The sequence below is a fragment of the Saccopteryx leptura genome, chromosome 3, assembly GCF_036850995.1.
Source record: "Saccopteryx leptura isolate mSacLep1 chromosome 3, mSacLep1_pri_phased_curated, whole genome shotgun sequence".
NCBI lineage: Eukaryota > Metazoa > Chordata > Mammalia > Chiroptera > Emballonuridae > Saccopteryx > Saccopteryx leptura.
This window is the reverse complement of record NC_089505.1, coordinates 195169452-195188625: the sequence shown is the minus strand read 5'-3', so window position 1 is coordinate 195188625 and position 19174 is coordinate 195169452. Positions and strand designations below refer to the sequence as shown.

The following is a 19174-nucleotide window of genomic DNA, read 5'->3' as shown; positions in this document are numbered from 1 at the left end:
CTGCTCCTTCAGCACTCCGCCATCTTGGCTGCCTCTCCTTTCCTCCACGTGGCCTTTCTCTGCTCTCTCTCTAATGCTAATCTCAGGAACCGAGAGAGAGAGAGAGAGAGCAAACTCCCGGTCTGCCCCACTTTATAGTGTAGAAATCCAAACCTTTAATCCAATATACAAACAAGGAAGTCTCTGATACAAAGTCACTTATCTGGGGCATGATGGGATTCCTCATGAGAGTGCACCACCCCACATAATGCAATCAGTCAAGGGTGTGGGGAAAAGCTTAGTCTTAAAACTAAGCCTTAGGCTAAAATGACCCGACCTGCTTACAGCCTGTCCCCCACACCCAATGCAAACTATAAGCGAGCAAACATATAAATCATATTTACAAACTGATTTGACCAACAACTTTCTTGTACTTTCACAGTCAAAACCCAAAAGGCTAAGTATAGCTCCATATGTCTCTCACATCAGCTTCCTTATCCTATGGGCTTTGTGAGAGTCTTAGTATAGTGCCCTGCACATAGGAGGCAATATATACAACAGCTATTGTTAGAGCACTAAAATCATTTCAAAATAATGTTCACGGCTCTGGCCGGTTGGCTCAGCGGTAGAGCGTCGGCCTGGCGTGCAGGAGTCCCGGGTTTGATTCCTGGCCAGGGCACACAGGAGAAGTGCCCATCTGCTTCTCCAACCCTCCCCCTCTCCTTCTTCTCTGTCTCTCTCTTCCTCTCCCACAGTGAGGCTCCATTGGAGCAAAGATGGCCTGGGCACTGAGGATGTCTCTGTGGCCTCTGCCTCAGGTGCTAGAATGGCTCTGGATGGAACCTGAGCGACGCCCCAGAGGGGCAGAGCATCGCCCCCTGGTGGGCATGCCGGGTGGATCCTGGTCGGGCGCATGCGGGAGTCTGTCTGACTGCCTCCCCGTTTCCAGCTTTGGAAAAAAAAAATAATAATGTTCATACATATGCAAATATGTATGTACATGTTACACACAACACACATCTATGGATGTTCTAGAAATAACAGGCTGCATGTTCAATATACCTTCTATTTAAAATGTTTTACAAACATTGAAGTCCAAACATGTATAAGCAAATTAACTTTGCTTTTAACTATTACAGTGTGATTGTGATTTGAAGAAAGTTCTAACAAAACTTGAAACAAGAAATAACAATATTGTTCACAGTGGCCAGGACATGGAAACAACCAAAAAGCCTGTCAATAGATGACTGGATAAAGAAGATGTGGCACATATACACTATGGAATACTACTCAGCCATAAGAAATGATGACATCGGAACATTTACAGCAAAATGGTGGGATCTTGATAACATGATACGAAGCAAAATAAGTAAATCAGAAAAAACCAGGAACTGCATTATTCCATACGTAGGTGGGACATAAAAGTGAAACTAAGAGACATTGATAAGAGTGTGGTGGTTACGGGGGGGAGGGGGAAATGGGAGAGGGAAAGGGGGAGGGGGAGGGGCACAAAGAAAACAAGATAGAAGGTGACAGAGGACAATCTGACTTTGGGTGATGGGTATGCAACATAATTGAATGACAAGATAACCTGGACTTGTTATCTTTGAATATATGTATCCTGATTTATTGATGTCACCCCATTAAAAAAAAAAAATTAAAATAAAAAAAAAAAGAAAAATACAAAAAAAAAAAAAAGAAATAACAATATTATGTCTTCTAGCCTGAAGTCAGTCTCTACAAGACCACGTGTTGAGCATGACCCAACGATGACACATTAGGAGCTGCAGATCCATCTTCTGTTTTCATTTACCTTGGAAGAAGCTGTGGGAGGGCATGTGAGTTTAATGATTATGACTCAGAGAGACCATCTCTCCATAGGTCAAAACAATTGACTTTATTCATTTACTGAAACAGAGCCCACCAGTTAAGCCAGTCGTAAGTGTTGCAAAGATGCAGAGTCCACTGCCCGCAGCACTTCTGTTTAAACCACAAAGAAGCCTGACTCAACTCCTCTACGCATGAGCCTGTCTGCAGGTAGGCAGCAATGAGTGGCAAAGAACTGCAACCTCCTTCAGGAGCACTGAGTCCAAAAAGTGAAGGCACAGCGTGCTTGGGTGCCCCCATCAATGAGTGTTCCCTGAGTGGTGTGCAGTATTCTGCTGCTGTGACATGACCACTTCTGAGAGTTTGACCAGTGACTTGGGACTGGTTTGGCTACTTCCAGAGGTGAAGTCAATGCATCCACCCCTCTGACTGCATTTCCCTGGCATACGACACAGTCTTCAGGTGGTCCATTAAGGGTAACTGAGTTGTCCTTGATGCTGCCAGAAGTATGTTTGCTACTCAGTAGCTGACATCGAAGGGCAAACTCTTGGCTCTAGTTGCACGTGTACAAAAAAGTGAAAAACCGCAACCCTCCTGGCTATGCTACCACCTGGAGAGAATCACTCATACCCATGGCCCCAACATACTCTCAGGCAGAAACTGGGAGGAGGCCAGGAGCTGACAACCTGGGATAAAAACAAAAATGGCTTCCGAGGGTGCTCTGCAAAAAGGCAGAGACCTAGGTGGTGCCTACGGCGTCCAGTCCTGACAAAAGGACGAGGTATGGGAGATCTTTTATGATGTGAGAGTCACCGTGGGTGTAGGTTCATGCCAACACAATTTTCATGCCCAGCTTTTGTAACACAATTTATTCCTGAACTGTTACTTTTATGTGAGAAGAGCAGGGTGTTCTGCATTTTTGATGCCATTTCTCATTCCTATCCTACAATTCTATAGTCTCTCATACACCATGGCAACATCTGGAATCGCTCATTGGGCACCATGGCCTCAACCACAGTTTTCTGGGAGCAGGAAGTCTGTTACCAGGTATAATTATTTTATTCGAAGTTCCCTTAGGATGAAAGAGGAGAAAGGCATCCGTAAGTCTCTCAAAGCTGCCTTTCTTAAAAGTTACAAGACCTCATTTGCTAACATGGAATACATAAACTGTACAAAGAGGCAGCGCTGTTGGTTAGGAGACATTCTCCTGGATATTCTCAGTGCTGGTATGTCTCCATTTGGTCCCATTTTCAATTTTAACCCTAGTTTAGGTCTCTCTGAGATCAATGATTTGGGCTATAGAAAGCAATGGTTTTAAAATTTAAAACCTGGTTCTCTAGGCAAACCCCTTGGTTCAGACTCATTGGTAACAGCCCTCTGAGTGGTTGCTATTCTCAGAGATGTCTCTCTCTTCACCCCGACTGTATTTCATCTTAATGCAGTCTCTGGTTTCCCTCTCATTGGCCTGGTTTATTGTCTTATCTCATTTCCACTCTTCATTCATTCTTCATTTGCTGATTCCTCTTTTCTTCTCTGCTCACTCACCGTTTTTTTTTTTCTTTTTATGAGAGAAAGAAACAGAAAGAGAGAGGAAGGGAGAGAGATGAGAAGCATCAACTCTTAGTTGTAGCACTTTAGCTGTTCATTGATTGCTTCTCATATATGCCTTGACTGGGGGGCTGTAGCCGAGCCAGTGACTCCTTCCTTGCTCAAGCCAGCAACCTTGGGCTCAAGATAGCAATCATGAGATCATGTTAATGATCCCATACTCAAGCTGGTGACCCTGCACTCAAGCTGGATGAGACTGCACTCAAGCCAGCAACCTTGGGGTTTCAAACCTGGGACGATGCTCTATCACTGTGCCATCACCGGTCAGGCTCATTCACCTTATTTTGATCACCACTATTTTGATCAATGTAAGAGTTTTGTGACCATATAGGGCTGGTCTATCACAAATCATCATAGAGCTCTTGCATTATTGTGGGAATATGTAATAGATAACATGAATTCAAGTGTAAGAGTTTATTCATTACAAGAAAACCGAGGCAGACTTTCTAAAACACATGTATTATCTGGATAACTGATTTTACTTTCCATTTTGCTTTATCTGCAAAGATAGGATTTTTCATTAACATTTATGGTAAATTAGTTAATTTCCCTTGAAAGGAATTAGTCATGAACTATACAATATTAAGTCTGATAAGCACTTAACTGAAAATTTGGCCAGCAAAGAAGGTACATACCTGTGTTTGTAGTCCTTCAAAACCCTGTTAGTGTAAAAGGTGGCAGCATCATTCATCTCCTTGACATAAGGACCGGGTTTGGGAGACTGAAAAAACAGGACCGTGACCCAAGCATAGAAAGAAAGAAGAAAAAAGATAAGAAAGAAAATGCCTTAAGGAAGAAGAAAAGAAATGTAGATGTTAACTTGAAAGCTGGAGGAACATTTTGCTCTGTAAATGTTGATGAGACGCTTTCCAGGTCTGAGAACATGAAACCCGGGATTGCACTCAGCACAGGGAAGAGCTGGTGCCCTCCACCTGTGCAGACCCGCCTTCAGGGGAACTGACAGGGAGGAAGGAGCCGGAAGGGTGTAGGGATTCTAAACACTCCAAAAGGGTGACGGTGCAGGGCGGAACTCCACCTGGACTCACCACAGCTATCCACCCAAGGGCAGGGATGCTTTCACTGACGGCTGACAGGTGGTTAAACATGGTACTGCCCCGGTTCCTCTCTCGGAAAGTTTGGATTTCCTGAATCTTCTCCGATATTGGCTTCAGGAGTGCAGCCACGTCATTCTGTAAGCAAGCATTGAGCACTGTTAGAAATGGACAGAAGTGGATGGCCTCCATGATGGTCTAGGAAGTAGACAGGACTCGCCATTTGTCAGTGGCTTTCAGACTAGAATGGATTGTTTTTTGTTACGATAATATTGTGTTTCCATTCTCTGACCTGTGAAAATTGCATGTAGTTTTAACAAAGTTAATGTCTCTTGAGAAATGGAAGATGTCTAGCATATGATACAGCCCCATTTCAGAGAATTATTCATGGACCACAGTGAAGCTGAGTGTGGATCAGTTATGTTTTCAAATGGCATGCATAGATCACACAGGTCTAACGTCTGGGCTGGGGGGAGGTTAGTAAAGGATAGCTTCTGATTCCTGTGGGAAAATGTGAGGGAGAGTCTTTGCTTTTATCTGAGTTACCATAATCCATGTGAAAAGTGAAAATCTTTCACTGAGGTTCTTTTTAAGACAACGTGATGGCTTATAATATTTATAGTTACCTGAAAGTCTGGTTTGTCTTTTTCTACAATATCCTCAATCAACTTGGCCTGTGATCACTTCTGATTAATTCAACAACTGATTTCTCTAACCATGTAAAAAATGACTTTCAAAATTATGTGAGCTGACTTATGAAGTGTCACAGAGATGGGTGCTTGTAACATCTCTCCATCCATCCCCTAGCACAGCGGTAGGGAACCTTTTTGGCTGAGAGAGCCATGAATGCCACATATTTTAAAATGTAATTCCATAAGAGCCATACAACAACCTGTGTATGTTACGCATTATCCAATAAAAATTTGGTGTTGTCCCGGAGGACAGCTGTGATTGGCTCCAGCTACCCACAACCATGAACATGAGCTGTAGGAAATGGATTGTAGTACATGAGAATGTTTTGTATTTTTAACGTTATTATTTTTTTATTAAAGATTTGTCTGCGAGCCAGATGCAGCCATCAAAAGAGCCACATCTGGCTTGCGAACCATAGGTTCCCGACCCCTGCCCTAGCATTTTCTACATCCTCTGGTTTTGAAGAGCAGATACAAGGTGACCTGAATTTTTTTTGTGTGTGTGTGTTTTCCAAAGAAATAGTAACAATCTTGTCTTTAGTTTGGTAAAAGCAGCTGAAGAGGCTCTGAATCTTGTTTGTAGGAAATAAAATAGAAAAGCCCCTAAAGCTCTTTAATTTCTTTAACCACGACCTCAGCTACGTATCAAAGTCACCTGGCAGCTTTCAGAAACAGAGGCCTGGGTCCCATCCCCAGAGACTCTGATTTAACTGGTCTAGAGGTGACCTGGGTTGAGGGAGATTGCAAATCTTCCCAGGTGAGATTTTAATTCCTGCTACTGTGGTAGCTTAATACCCCCCAAATTGTTTCTACTGAGGACAGCAAAACATTAGGGAAGTAATTATGTTCAGCTGCTGCAGCTTCCAGACCTCACTTTATCTTCTCAATTCCTATATAAACCCCTCCTGAAAAGAAATGTATGAAAAGGCTTTGGAATTAAAGTGATCTTAGTTCAAATCTCAGCTCTGCTATTTACTACTTATACAGCTTTACGCAAATTACTTAACCTGAGCCTTGGTCTCCTCATCTGTAAATCAGAGATAATAATACTTACAGCCTATAAACTGTAGGAGATACAGCATATTAAACCCCTGGCACATGGAAGGTATACAGTAAGTGGAAGTGATTACTATTATTACTATTATACAATCAGTTTAGACTGGAGGTAAAAAGAATGTCCCCTGTAATATTAATTTCCTTGAAAGAAATGACTGGGTATGTTTAAAAATATTTTATTTTGTAATTACTGTTGATAGTCAATATTATATTCATTTCAAGCATATATAGTGGTTATACATTTATATAATATACAAAGTGATCCCCCAATAAGTCTAGTACCCATTTGACATCATACACAGTTATTATAATATTATTGACTATACAAGTATTTCCTATGCTGTACTTTATGTTTTGTAAATTCCAATTTGTACTTCTTAATTCCTTTATCTTTTCCACCAGTCTTCCAAATCCCCTCCTATCTGGCAACCATTGGTCTGTTCTATCTATGGGGCTGTTTCTGTTTTGTTTGTTCATTTATTTTGTTCTTTAGATTCCATATATAAGTGAAATTATATGTTATGTCTTTCTCTGACTTATTTCACTTAGCATAATACCCTCTAGGTCCATCCATATTGTCACAACTGGTAAGATTTCATTTTCATGATCAAGTAATATTCCATTGTATATGTATACCACTTCTTCTTTAGCCAATTGTCTATCAATGAACATTTATGTTACTTTCATATGTTGGCTATTGTAAATATCACTGCAATGAACATAGGTATGCATATATATTTTTCAAATTAGTGTTTTAAATTTCTTTGGATAAATACCCAGAAATGAGATTTCTGGGTCATTTAAAAGTTTTATTTAAAATATTTTTAGATGCTTTAGGACTTTGATGTCCTTCACATATTCAACATAAAATATTGACGTCAGATAAACAGTAGGGGAAAAGACTCTTCAGCAAGCATCTTACAGAACTCACAGCATCACTCTGGTCACACACTTCTCTTCTACCCATGAATGAACCAGGGAACTTCTAAATCTAGTAAAGCAACACATGGTCAATATTGACCTGAATTAACAGCTATTGAACCTAGGAGCCCCACAGCTGTCATTTTGGAAAGGATCAAGATTTATCACCTAGAGGACCCGATCCACACTGTATGCTGCATGTTTGTGTGTCTCCAGGAACATTAATGGTATTGCATAATTAAGTCCACAGATAAATTTGAATACTGAGATCTAGCTAGAAAAAGTAGCAGCAAAGACAACATATACTGGACTTGCTAGAAAAGCTAAAGGAAGATTTTTAAAATGCTTCCAGTTCAAGTCAAAATTAAAGTGTCTGTTAAATCTCACTAGCTTTGCTGAGCTGTGTATGATTTGCTGCTCTTTGAAAAGAGAATCCGTAATAAACATATTCCTCTGAGAAAAATACTGTTTAAGTTTTTGAAGCCATTGTTAAGTTATTTTACATGTTGGACATTGTTCAAGGGTAGAGTATATATATTGGTTAGGATGTTGTAAAGCCAGAAGCCACGGCCACCATCACAGCCGCCTGGCCCATGCAGGTTCACATTTGATTCGGACAGACGGTAATAAAACAACGGAGCCAAGAACTGGTGGGCCATTACCTTTTAATCCTAGCTTGCACCTGGCAGGGAAGAAATACACACAGTGGGAACACACTTCCCTTTCCATTCAGGGCTCCCAAAGCCACTGACTTATCTGAGTTTCCTAGGATCAAAGGTAACTACCTCACCAGTCTCATTCACTTCTGTTCCCCATCTCCATTTTGCACAAACTGGCTTCTCCCTCAACATTCTACCATCTTGGCTGTTTCTCCTCTCCTCCATGTGGCCTTTCTCTGCTCTCTCCTCTAATGCTAATCTCAGGAACCAAGAGAGAGCAAGCTCCCAGTCTGCCCCATTTTATAGTGTAGAAAACAAAACCTTTAATCCAATATACAAATAAGGAAGTCTCTGATACAAAGTCACTTATCTGAGGCATAATAGGATTCCTCATAAGAGTGCACCACCCCAGGGTGTGAAAGGCTTAGTCTTAAAACAGCCTTAGGCTATAACGACCTGGCCTGCTTACAGCCTGTCCCCCCCACCCAATGCAAACTATAAGCGAGCAAACATATATTTCATATTTACAAACTTATTTGCCCTACAGATGTGTTCCCAGCTGCGGAATCTCCAAAAAGTTCTTCATGAAGGCTGACAGCTCCTGCATGTCCTCAATGGTGACAGCATTACACAGAGAGGCCAGGACGCCTCCCACAGACCCTTGCCTTTTCAAGATCATAGTGAGCCCAAGGCCTTATCTGAAGCTAAACAAAACAAAACAAAAAAACAAAGAGCTTTATCAAGAAATCAGTTTTTCTAAAGCATCGCCTTCTTTGGTGTTGTCAACGTGGAATGGTATATTCTATTCTGGGGCTCCACTGGACATACATAGAATCTTTGAGAAGGACCAATGATAGCATAAGTCATTTGCAATTTGATGGAGCTAAGCTTCTTTTTCCATGGCTGCTGCACTGCCATTGTTAATCCACTTCAGGACCAAGCCCATGATGTAGATGCTGAAGCAAGGAGGTGTGCTGTATAAGAAGTTGTTTCCAGGCTGCACTTTGAGCTCTAGGACTGAGTGGCAGTCTCTGAGAGTGTACCCCAGCAGGTCATCACAGAAGATCATCACTGTGACCTTTGCAGAGCCAACATTCTTCTGTGCACCAGCAAAACACACCAAACTTAGAAATGTCCACTGGCTTGGAATAGGAAGTTTGAAGACATGTTGCAAACCAGAGCTGCTCCCTTGATGTCATGAATAAAGTCAAACTCTACACAGTACACGGTCTCATGGGCACAATATTACACATAGTAGGCATCTGGACTGAGGGTCCAGGTGCTTGGATCTAAAATTTTTGTATAATTTCCAAGTTTAGGGTGGATGGTATTCACAATCCCAAATTTCTGGCTTCCTCTGTGGCTTTAATTGACCAAGCTCCTGTCACCGCAAAGCACACACTTTCCTGCTTTCAGGCCAATTAACTCTAAGGGGATAGCGCCAAACTGGCCAGACCCACATCCTTGCACAAGAATTTCCTTGTAGTTGTCTGGAACAGCTAGCAATTCCTGCACAAGATCCTTTGTGTGGTTTAAGAATCTTAGAAAAATCTGATGACTTGTGGCACTGTAAAGCCAGTAGCCACGGCCACCATCACAGCAGCCTGGTCCATGCAGGTTCGCATATGATTCGAACAGACGGTAATGAAACAACAGAGCCAAGAACTGATGGGCCATTAGCTTTAATCCTAGCTTGCACCCAGCAGGCAAGTAAAAACACACACTGGGCTCCAAAACCCACTCATTCAGTGCTCACAAAGCTACTGATTTATCCGAGTTTTCTAGAATCAACGGTTTCTAGCTCACCAGCCTTATGCACCTCTGTTCCCCATCTTCTTCTCTCTGCACAAACTGGCTTCTCCCTCAGCACTCCACCATCTTGGCTGCTTCTCCAGGCCTCCTCCATGTGGCCTTTCTCTGCTCTCCTCCCTGCTCTCTCTAATGCTAATCTCAGGAACCGAGGGAAAGCAAGCTCCAGGTCTGCCCCCACTTTATAGTGCAGAAATCAAAACCTTTAATCCAGTATACAAACAAGGAAGTCTCTGATACAAAGTCACTTATCTGAGGCATAATGGAATTCCTCATGAGAGTGCACCACCCACATCAAAAAGGGTGGGCAAGGCTTAGTCCCAAAACCAAGCCCCAGGCTACAAGGATCCTCCTTCCTGCCCACACCCCGCCCCCAACACACATTAATACGATCATGCCCATCCCAAGCAATCACCTGGGCAATGGGCTTCCACGTGGGCAGCACCATCTTTAACAAAGTGAGCATAATATATGTTTTTCTGCCTAACAGGCACATTTCAGGAACACTAATCCCAATGCCTTTGTAGTCTAAAAATTCTTTTTGTATTTCTTTTCTTTTTTTTTCTTTTTACAGAGACAGAGAGAGAGTCAGACAAGGACAGACAGACAGAAACGGAGAGATGAGAAGCATCAATCATTAGTTTTTCGTTGCGCATTGCGACACCTTAGTTGTTCATTGATTGCTTTCTCATATGTGCCTTGACTGTGGGCCTTCAGCAGACTGAGTAACCTCTTGCTCAAGCCAGCGACCTTGGGTCCAAGCTGGTGAGCTTTTGTTCAAACCACATGAACCCATGCTCAAGCTGGTGACCTTGGGGTCTCAAACCTGGGTCCTTGGCATCCCAGTCCGATGCTCTATCCACTGCACCACCGCCTGGTCAGGCTCTTTCTTTTTTGTATTTCTATAATACTGAGTGTGGCAGCTTTGCAGCCTGCCTGAAGTTGACCACCTACCTTGGGGAGTCTATGGTGCTGTGGTGCTGGCTAGGAGTCAGTGGCAGAGATATTTTTAATTTTTGAGAACCTTTCATACTGTTTTCCACAGTGGCTGCACCAGTCTGCATTCCTACCAACAGTGCATGAGGGTTCCCTTTCCTCCACATCCTTGGCAGTATTTGTTTGTTGATTTACTAATGATGCCGTTCTGATAGGTGTGAGATATTATCTCATTGTGGTTTTAATTTACATTTCTCTGATGACTGTGTATTTAAGGTAAGAGAGGCTCCAAATAAAATCTATGTAAACTAACAGGATTTTAGGATTATAAGAGTCTAAATTGGGTCCTCTAATTCAGCTTTTTGACAGACTTAAAATTGAGCAGATCGTAATCAGTATTTTGAAATATAGACTAGAATAAAAAATATTAGATGGCATTCACATGTAGAAAGGGTATTTTATGAACATTTGTTTCAGTTATGCAGTACATGTGTGTGGGTGTGTGTGCTCAACTGCAAAACACAGTGTACATCTTATGAATTTCAGTCTAGAAGTTTGGAAAATGTGGATCTAACACAATTCTCCTATTTTTCATAATTGGGATACAAGCACAGAGAGGTTACTTTTTAAAGTCAAGATCAGCTAGCAAGTGTTAGTAGAGCTAGAGCTAGAAACCCAGGTCTTCTGTGAGTCCCCAAGATGATTCTCTATTTGATACTTGGAAAAATACAGTTAGCTTTCTACACACAGGTTTCTTCCCTGCCAGCAGGACTAGGGAAAGGTACTGTGAAGAAACTAAGGACTCAGTTGTTGAATGAGACCACTTGGGTTCCAGTCCCTGCTCCCCAGTACACAAAACTAGGAATTTCCACAAACCACCAAATGTGTCTATGGTTCCATGATTACATCTGCAAAATAGAGTTGACAATGGTACCCATTTCCCAGGGCTGCTCTGAGGAGTACATGAGAGAATGGGTCTGCCTGTGGTACAGTGTGAGGTACACTGTGGATGCTCAACAAATGGTAGGTAATCTCTAAGCCATCTAAAAAAGCCTCTGATTGACAAGATGCACTGATTAGCTCTTTCCTATCACAGATATGCAAACACAAAGAGAGTGACTTCCTAATTGAGATATGCAGATGCATGTTTTTACTTGGGAGAAACAGAAAGAAATCTAGGGGAAGAAAGCAGAAAGTTCAAAGTTCTCCATGGACTTTGTAAAGCCAGAAGCCACGGCCACCAACACAGCAGCCACCCGGCCCATGCAGGTTCGCATTGGATTTGGACAGTCGGTAAAGAAACAATGGAGCCAAGAACTGATAGGCCATTTTCTTTAATTCTAGCTTGCACCCGGCGGGCAAGTAAAAACACACACTGGGCTCCAAAACCCACTCACATTCAGTGCTCACAAAGCTACTGATTTATCCGAGTTTCCTAGAATCAAAGGTTTCTAGCTCACCAGCCTTATTCTTCTCAGTTCTCCATCTCCTTCTGTAAAGCCAGTGGCCAGGGTCAGGGCCACTATCACAGCAGCCTTCTGGCCTATACAGGTTCGCATTGGATTCGGACAGTCAGTAAAGAAACCATGGAGCCAAAAACTGGTGGGCCATAACCTTTAATCCTACCTTGCACCCGGCGGGCAAGTAAAAATACACACTGGGCTCCAAAACCCAGTCACACTCAGTGCTCACAAAGCCACTGACTTATCCGAGTTTCCTAGAATCAAAGGTTTCTAGCTCACCAGCCTTCTTCTCCTCAGTTCCCCATCTCCTTCCTTATCCCAGATACAAACTCTACACAGACTGGCATCTCACTCAGCACTCCGCCATCTTGGCTGCTTTTCCTGGCCTCCTCCACGTGGCCTCCTTTAGCTGCTGGCTCTACTCTCTCCGCTCTCTCATGCTAACCTCAGGGACCAAGAGCCAAGTCCCGTTCTGCCTCCCTTTTATAGTGTAGAAATCCAAACCCTTAATCCAATATACATAATAGGGAAGTCTCTTAATACAAAGTCACTTCTCTGAGGCATGATAGGATTGTACCACCTTACACCAAAAAGGGTAGGAAAGGCTTAATCCCAAAACCAAGCCCCAGGCTACAAGGATTCTGCCTGCCTTTAGCCCACCCCAACACACATTAATATCACCTGGGCAACGGCCTCTTTAACAAAGTGAGCATAATACATTTTATCTGCCCAACACCTTCCTTATCCCAGATACAAAGTGCACAAGCTCTCTGCTATGCTCCCTCTGCTCTCTCATGCTAATCATCCCAGGAACCAAGAGGGCAAGCTCTCATTCTGCCCCCATTTTATAGTGTAGATTCCAAACCTTTAATCCAATATACAAAATAGAGAAGTCTCTAATACAAAGACACTTCTCTGAGGCATGATTGTACCGCCCCACATCAAAACGGGTGGGAAAGGCTTAATCCCAAAACCAAGCACCAGGCTACAAGGATTCTACCTGCCCACAGAGACACACATTAATATCACCTGGGCAACGGCCTCACGTGGGCAGCGCCATTTTTAACAAAGTGAGCATAATACATTTTATCTGCCCAACAGACTTCTTAGTGCTTCCATGTTAAAAGAGGGAAAACCTAAAAATAGTTGCTACAGTGTTGTAAGGTACCAAAAAGCTGCAATATTTATATTATAGGAGGAAAAGGTCAGGTTTTTCTGTCCTTTCTTTGGAAAATGGAAGAAAAAGAATATAGAAGTCTCCTGACTTACAAGGACGACTAGGGTCATTTGGTTTTAAGTTCTCTGAAGGGACTAAGGTTAACTGAGGAACTCCCTTTCGCTTTCAATAAGAGGCAAAATTTACATACCACCCTACACTGATCTTAGCTCTCCCTCCCTTTCTGAAATACTGAGATTAACATGTACCTCTAGGCAAAGGAGAGATAGACACTAAAAGGATTTTGTGAATGTCTTTGATTGTATTACCTTGAAAGTTTTAACGTTCTTTGTAAATCCCCTGGACAAATGTTATAATTTTGTTAGTAATTGTGTTATGCTGTCAAGCCCCCCAAACTGTATGTAGTCAAAGGGTATATAACTAGCTGCTGAAATATACTTTGGGGTGCACAATTTGAGTCTGTAAATGCCCCGTGTCAGCCATATGCGGCCAGCATATTTAATTAATCTCCTCCTTTAATAAAACTCTTCAAAATTTATCTGGACTGGGTGTCTCTACATGAACTCAATGAAGCGAGGTACGGTGCCTTTCAGAAACAGGAGTACAGTACTTTATAACATTTGGGGGCTTGTCTGGGATCTGGTGTTTCATGTCCTGGGTAGAGACACCCCAAATTGGCTGGTCTCTCCGGGAAGCTGCCCGGCTCCGCTTGAATCTCGTGGAGAGGCGCGCCATCTGAGACTTTTCAGGTCTCCCAGTCTTTCTGTGGGGTCTGGACTGTTCTTCCGCAGACGCCTACCAGTTCCCAAATTCAACAATTTGTACAATTCGGCAGAGAAATCAGGGAGGTAGGTAAAGCAACTCTTTTTGCTTTACTGAATTTTCTGGCTTTCCTCTGAATTCTTGCTTTCGCTTTTCTGTCTGGGACTGGTACTGGTAAAATTTGTTTGGGACTAGAATATAGGTAATTTGGGGGCTTTGCTGAGTTGAGACTCCAGAGATGTGGAACTCTGGTGGTGTAGGTAGAACAAATCGTCTGCTTTACTGAGTTGAAACTTTGGAGGTATGTAGGCAAAGCCAGCTTTCTGGAATTACTGAGTTGAAACTAGTCCTGCTGTGGACTCTCCAAAGACTGAGATGTCAGTAGGAGGCCCGTTGGTCCTGAGTAGGATTCTCTGGGATGCATTTAGTTGTACTTTGGAAAGACAATTAGTAGGAGCTGAAGTGACCATGTCCATCAGCTTCTATCATGGTTTTGTGTTTGCACATTTAGTCATACTCTGAAAAGACAATTGGGAGGAGCTGAAGTGACCAGGTCCATCAGTTCTGTCTCGGGATTTCAGAGATGTCTGTTTGTGTTTGCACATTTGTACATTTCTCTAGAAAGATAATTAAAAGGGATTGAGTAGAGACCCTGAACTTCCAGAGGCAGCTAGTTGTGTTATGCTCTCAAAGAAAAACCTGAGTAGGCACATTTGGTGGTGCCACATTACATTTGGTGGTGTTCAAGATCTTGTTCTTTGCTTTCCTTGTTTCTGTTTGAAACCCCTGAGCTGTGTGGTGTGAGTGGGAATCTCTGGTGCCTAAGCCGAAGTTCTGGGAATGTGGCTGGGAGAACACCTGAGAAGCCCCTGAAAGTAGAACCCTTCCTTTGTCTATTGAGCTGTGTGAGTAACTGTAATGCCAGTATACACAGCCACCATCACAGCCGCCTGGCCCATGCAGGTTTGTATTAGATTCAGACAGTCGGTAATGAAACAATGGAGCCAAGAACTGGTGGGCTATCATCTTTAATCCTAGCTTGCACCCAGCGGGCAAGTAAAAACACACACTGGGCTCCAAAACCCACTAATTCAGTGCTCACAAAGCCACTGAATTTATCCAAGTTTCCTAGAATCAAAGGTGTCTAGCTCACCAGACTTATTCACCTCTGTTCCCCATCTCCTCCCTGCACAAACTCTGTACAAACTAGCTTCTCACTCAGCACTCCACCATCTTGGTTGCTTCTCTTGACCTCTTCCACATGGCCTTTCCCTAATGCTAATCTCAGGAACTGAGAGAGCAAGCTTCCAGTCTGCCCCACTTTATAGTGCAGAAATCCAAACCTTTAATCCAATATACAAAATAGGGAAGTCTCTAATACAAAGCACTTATCTGAGGCATGATGGGATTCTAGCACCCCCCCCATCAAAAAGGGTGGGCAAGGCTTAGTCCCAAAACCAAACCCCAGGCTACAAGGATCCTGCCTGCACACAGCCCGCCCCCAACACACATTAATATCACCTGGGTGCCATGTGAGCAGTGCCATCTTTAACAAAGTGAGCATAATATATTTTATCTGCCCAACAGTAAGTGTAAGGTCGGTGGATAAGACCCAGCCGCCAGACATTTTTGGTGCCGAAAACCCGGAAGGAGTTAGAAGTCTGCAAGGGCCGCTCCTTTCACCTCCCCTCCGAGAAAGAACCAGGAGAAAGAACCAGGATCTCCGATCTCCAACCCACTTCGGCGCATGGTGCGGTAAGTCCCTTGCCTCCAGCTTTCCTCTCAGTTCTTTCCTCCGAGACTCCCTGTCCGAAACCAAAGCTACGTCAGGGAAGTCTTTTCTGTCTGTCCGTCCGTCCATCCATCCAAGTGCGTGTGCTTTTGGAGACCTCCCCAAGCACATCCACTTTCATCTGTGGCTGGACCTTGAGTTTTTAGGATGCTAATGCTCAGGTCTGACCACTCCGAGAACTGAGTGTGGCTGTTGGGGCACAGGAATTTTCCTCCCTAAGGAAGAAGAAACTGTTCTTCTTCTCCGCTGTGGCCAGGCCACAGAACCCACTCAATTAGCCTCCTGAAGGGACTTTCGGTGTTAACACCCTCATCAATTTAACTATCGCCAAAAAAGCTGGGAACTGATTGGAGATCTCTTTCATACACGGCTCCTAATTATTTGTGCAACCGTCCTTAATCTCTGTGCTGCCTGTTCCACCGCACGGGCCTTTTTCTGGCCAGAGAAACCTTACCTAAAACCTCTATTCCTAATCTTTCCTTCTCCGCGGACTCCAAACTCTCTCTCCTCTCCCTTCGCAAAAACCTGTTTCTTATTCGCCATCTACTAACTACCTTCTCTTTCTCCTCCCCTGCTGGCCAGGGGCCCCTCCCTTCACTGTGTTCTCTAGTCCCGCCTCCGTCAGGCCTTTCTCAGCCTGGCATTGGCTCTTACACCAGTTTTCAGGAAGTCCAACCCCTTCCTTTCTTACAGGAAGTTCCTGCCCTGTCCTGCCTTTGGCTCCAGCATTTTTCCTGCAGGTTCTGGGTGCCGGGCTCCACATGAGCCCCCTCCTCTTATTTCCAAACCCCCAAACCCCTATCCAGAACCTGTGAACATGGCATTTAAAGTTTTTAATGGTCCCAACTAGTAAAAACAGGCCTGTTTGCCAGGCCCCCATGCAGCAGAAGCTAACGCTCCAAACCCGGACTCTTGTGGCAACCCTGAGACCAGCAGAGCCACCAGCAGCTTGCTTTAAGTGTGGCAAGCAGTTCCACTGGCCCCAGCAGGGCCCCTGCCTGTGGCTGCCCACTGAGCCCTGCCCTGACTGCAAGCAGCTCAGTCACTTGCGGAGTGAGTGCCCCTTTGGGCAACAGGTTTTGTCCTCAGTGCCTCTACATGGAGGACAAGCCGCCCAAATGGAAGGCCAATCCAGCCAGGTGGGTGCATCACTCAAACTCCTAGGACACAGCTTGGACTCAGAGAACCCAGGGTTCTGCAACAAGTGGGTAAGTCAGTCTGTCTCATTTCTTGTGGACATGGGGGCTGCCTTCTCTGTTTTTGCCTTTATACTCTGGACCTCTAGTTCCCTCACAGGTTTCGGTAATGGGAATGGATGCGACCCTCTTCCTTTCCCCTTTTTAACGCCACTCCTGACATGCAGTTTTGCCTCAAGCTTGCCTCCTTATAGGCAAGGACCACTGGCAGTTGGAACCACTGGACTCCATCCATCTCCAGCTCACCAAAAGGCTGGACCCTGCAAAATCCCCTATTACTCCTCTCTCTTTTTTTTTAAATCCTTACAGGACCGCATCTGCGAAGTTTCTCCAGTCACAGCCACACAAATGTTCCTCTTAACACCCCTCAAAGCCACCACATTCTGATCTCCCCCTCCCCACAATGCCCCTATTCAGCAGGAAGTAGCCAGATGAATAAACAGCGCCCCTTTTTCTATTTAACACAAAAGGTCAGAATGTAAGGTCGGTGGATTATGGAGGATGGTCGTGTGGGGAACTCAGACCCGCCCACTTTGGCTAGGACCGCCCACAATCAAGCCCACCAAAGGAAGCTTCCCAGGAACCATTAGGAAAGAAGCAATCGTCTGCCAGCCAGTGAAATTTTACCACGCCATAGTAGCTCCACTTCCCTAGAGGGACCCTTTAAATATCTGCCACGTGGTTTAATCTTTGCAACTTCCCTAGCCTCCATGTTTCTTTCCTCGGGGCCAGGGAACCTTGCTGGGCGGGGTGTGTGCTCTGTACTCAATAAAGCCATTTATTGTTCCACACTTTGCAGCTCCGTCCCTCTTCCTTCCTTCTCGGTGGGGAAAAATACCTTACAGTAAGTAATCTGTTTTGTCTCTTTGTTTGTCAGAAAATATCTCTAGTGTAATTTTAATTGAATAAGTAAGGCACGCTCATTTAAATTTCTTGATTTATAATTTGTGTATGTGAAGTCTTTGTTTAATGTGTAATTATGTCTGTTTCTAAGGCCTGAATTGAATTTTTGCATGCAAAATTAAAAATTTCTGGGCAAAACTAAAAGGAAATTCATAAAACAAGCCCCAAAACTATAAAATTTCTTTTCTTGGATCCAAGACCCCTAGCTTCAGGGCTCTGTCTGATTTCTCCCCTGAAGAAATTATTCTCTTCTGTTGGTTCCTACTTCTTGTCTTCTGTCCTCTGTGATCAAACACTCTTTATTTCAGGTGCTAGTTAATTGTCTGTCTTGTCTTTCATTCCGGGTGCTAGTTATGTGCTAGTTAATTGTCTGTCTTATCTTTCTTGCTTTTATTGGTGTGCTCATTCCTGCCTTCTTTCTGGACAGTTTGAAGTGCTTCCCTAGCCTTTGGGGTGAAGGGCTGACAAGTATGCGGTTTGGGTGAGAGAAAAGCAGGGCCAGGACGTGCTGTGTGTGGAACAGCAGGGGAAGGGCACTAGAGTAAAATGGCAGAGACAACTAAAGGTGAAGTGACTAGAGAAAGTATAGAATAGAGACTAGTTTTAGATATCCACCTACTGACCAAAAGAAGTTTTACCCATTTGGAAAATACAGGGTAAGAATAGTATTAAAAATTGGAACTTTGCTTTAGAAAAATCATAGAAAAAGAAAAAGAACAGGGCCAGGTAAAAGGATTTAAAAATTAACAAACCACAAGTGTGGACCTTGCTGGTTATCAGTTCTTTGAAATTGTTGTAAGGTACCCAAAAGCTGAAAAATTAATATTGATATTGTAGGAGGAAAAGGCCAGGCTTTCCTGTCCTTTCTTTGGAAAATGAAGGAAAAGGAATGTAGCGGTCTCATGACTTACAAGGACGACAAGGGTCATTTGGTTTTAAGTTCTCTGAAAGGACTGAGGTTAACTGAGGAACTCCCTTTCTCCTTTGTAAGGCCAGGAGCCGCCATCGTTGCCATTCACATGCAGGTTCGCATTGGATTCGGACAGTCGGTAAAGAAACCATGGAGCCAAAAACTGGTGGGCCATAGCCTTTAATCCTACCTTGCACCCGGCGGGCAAGTAAAAATACACACTGGGCTCCAAAACCCAGTCACATTCAGTGCTCACAAAGCCACTGACTTATCCGAGTTTCCTAGAATCAAAGGTTTCTAGCTCACCAACCTTATTCTCCTCAGTTCCCCATCTCCTTCCTTATCCCAGATACAAACTCTACACAGACTGGCATCTCACTCAGTACTCCGCCATCTTGGCTGCTTCTCCTGGCCTCCTCCACTTGGCCTCCT

General features: G+C 43.7%; 1 protein-coding gene and 1 pseudogene across 1 annotated transcript in view; both read right to left on the bottom strand.

Annotated features, from left to right (window-relative positions):
- The window catches only part of CAP2 (cyclase associated actin cytoskeleton regulatory protein 2), a 189026-nt gene that overhangs the window by 35746 nt on the left and 134106 nt on the right, over window positions 1-19174 (bottom strand). Inside the window, exons 5-6 of the mRNA XM_066377118.1 lie at window positions 4461-4604; window positions 4050-4135 (exon numbers count right to left, since the gene is read on the bottom strand). Of these exons, the coding sequence (XP_066233215.1) occupies window positions 4050-4135; window positions 4461-4604 (230 nt within the window). The remainder of the gene's footprint in view (window positions 1-4049; window positions 4136-4460; window positions 4605-19174) is intronic.
- LOC136397330 (phosphoserine aminotransferase-like) lies at window positions 8336-10706 on the bottom strand (annotated as a pseudogene).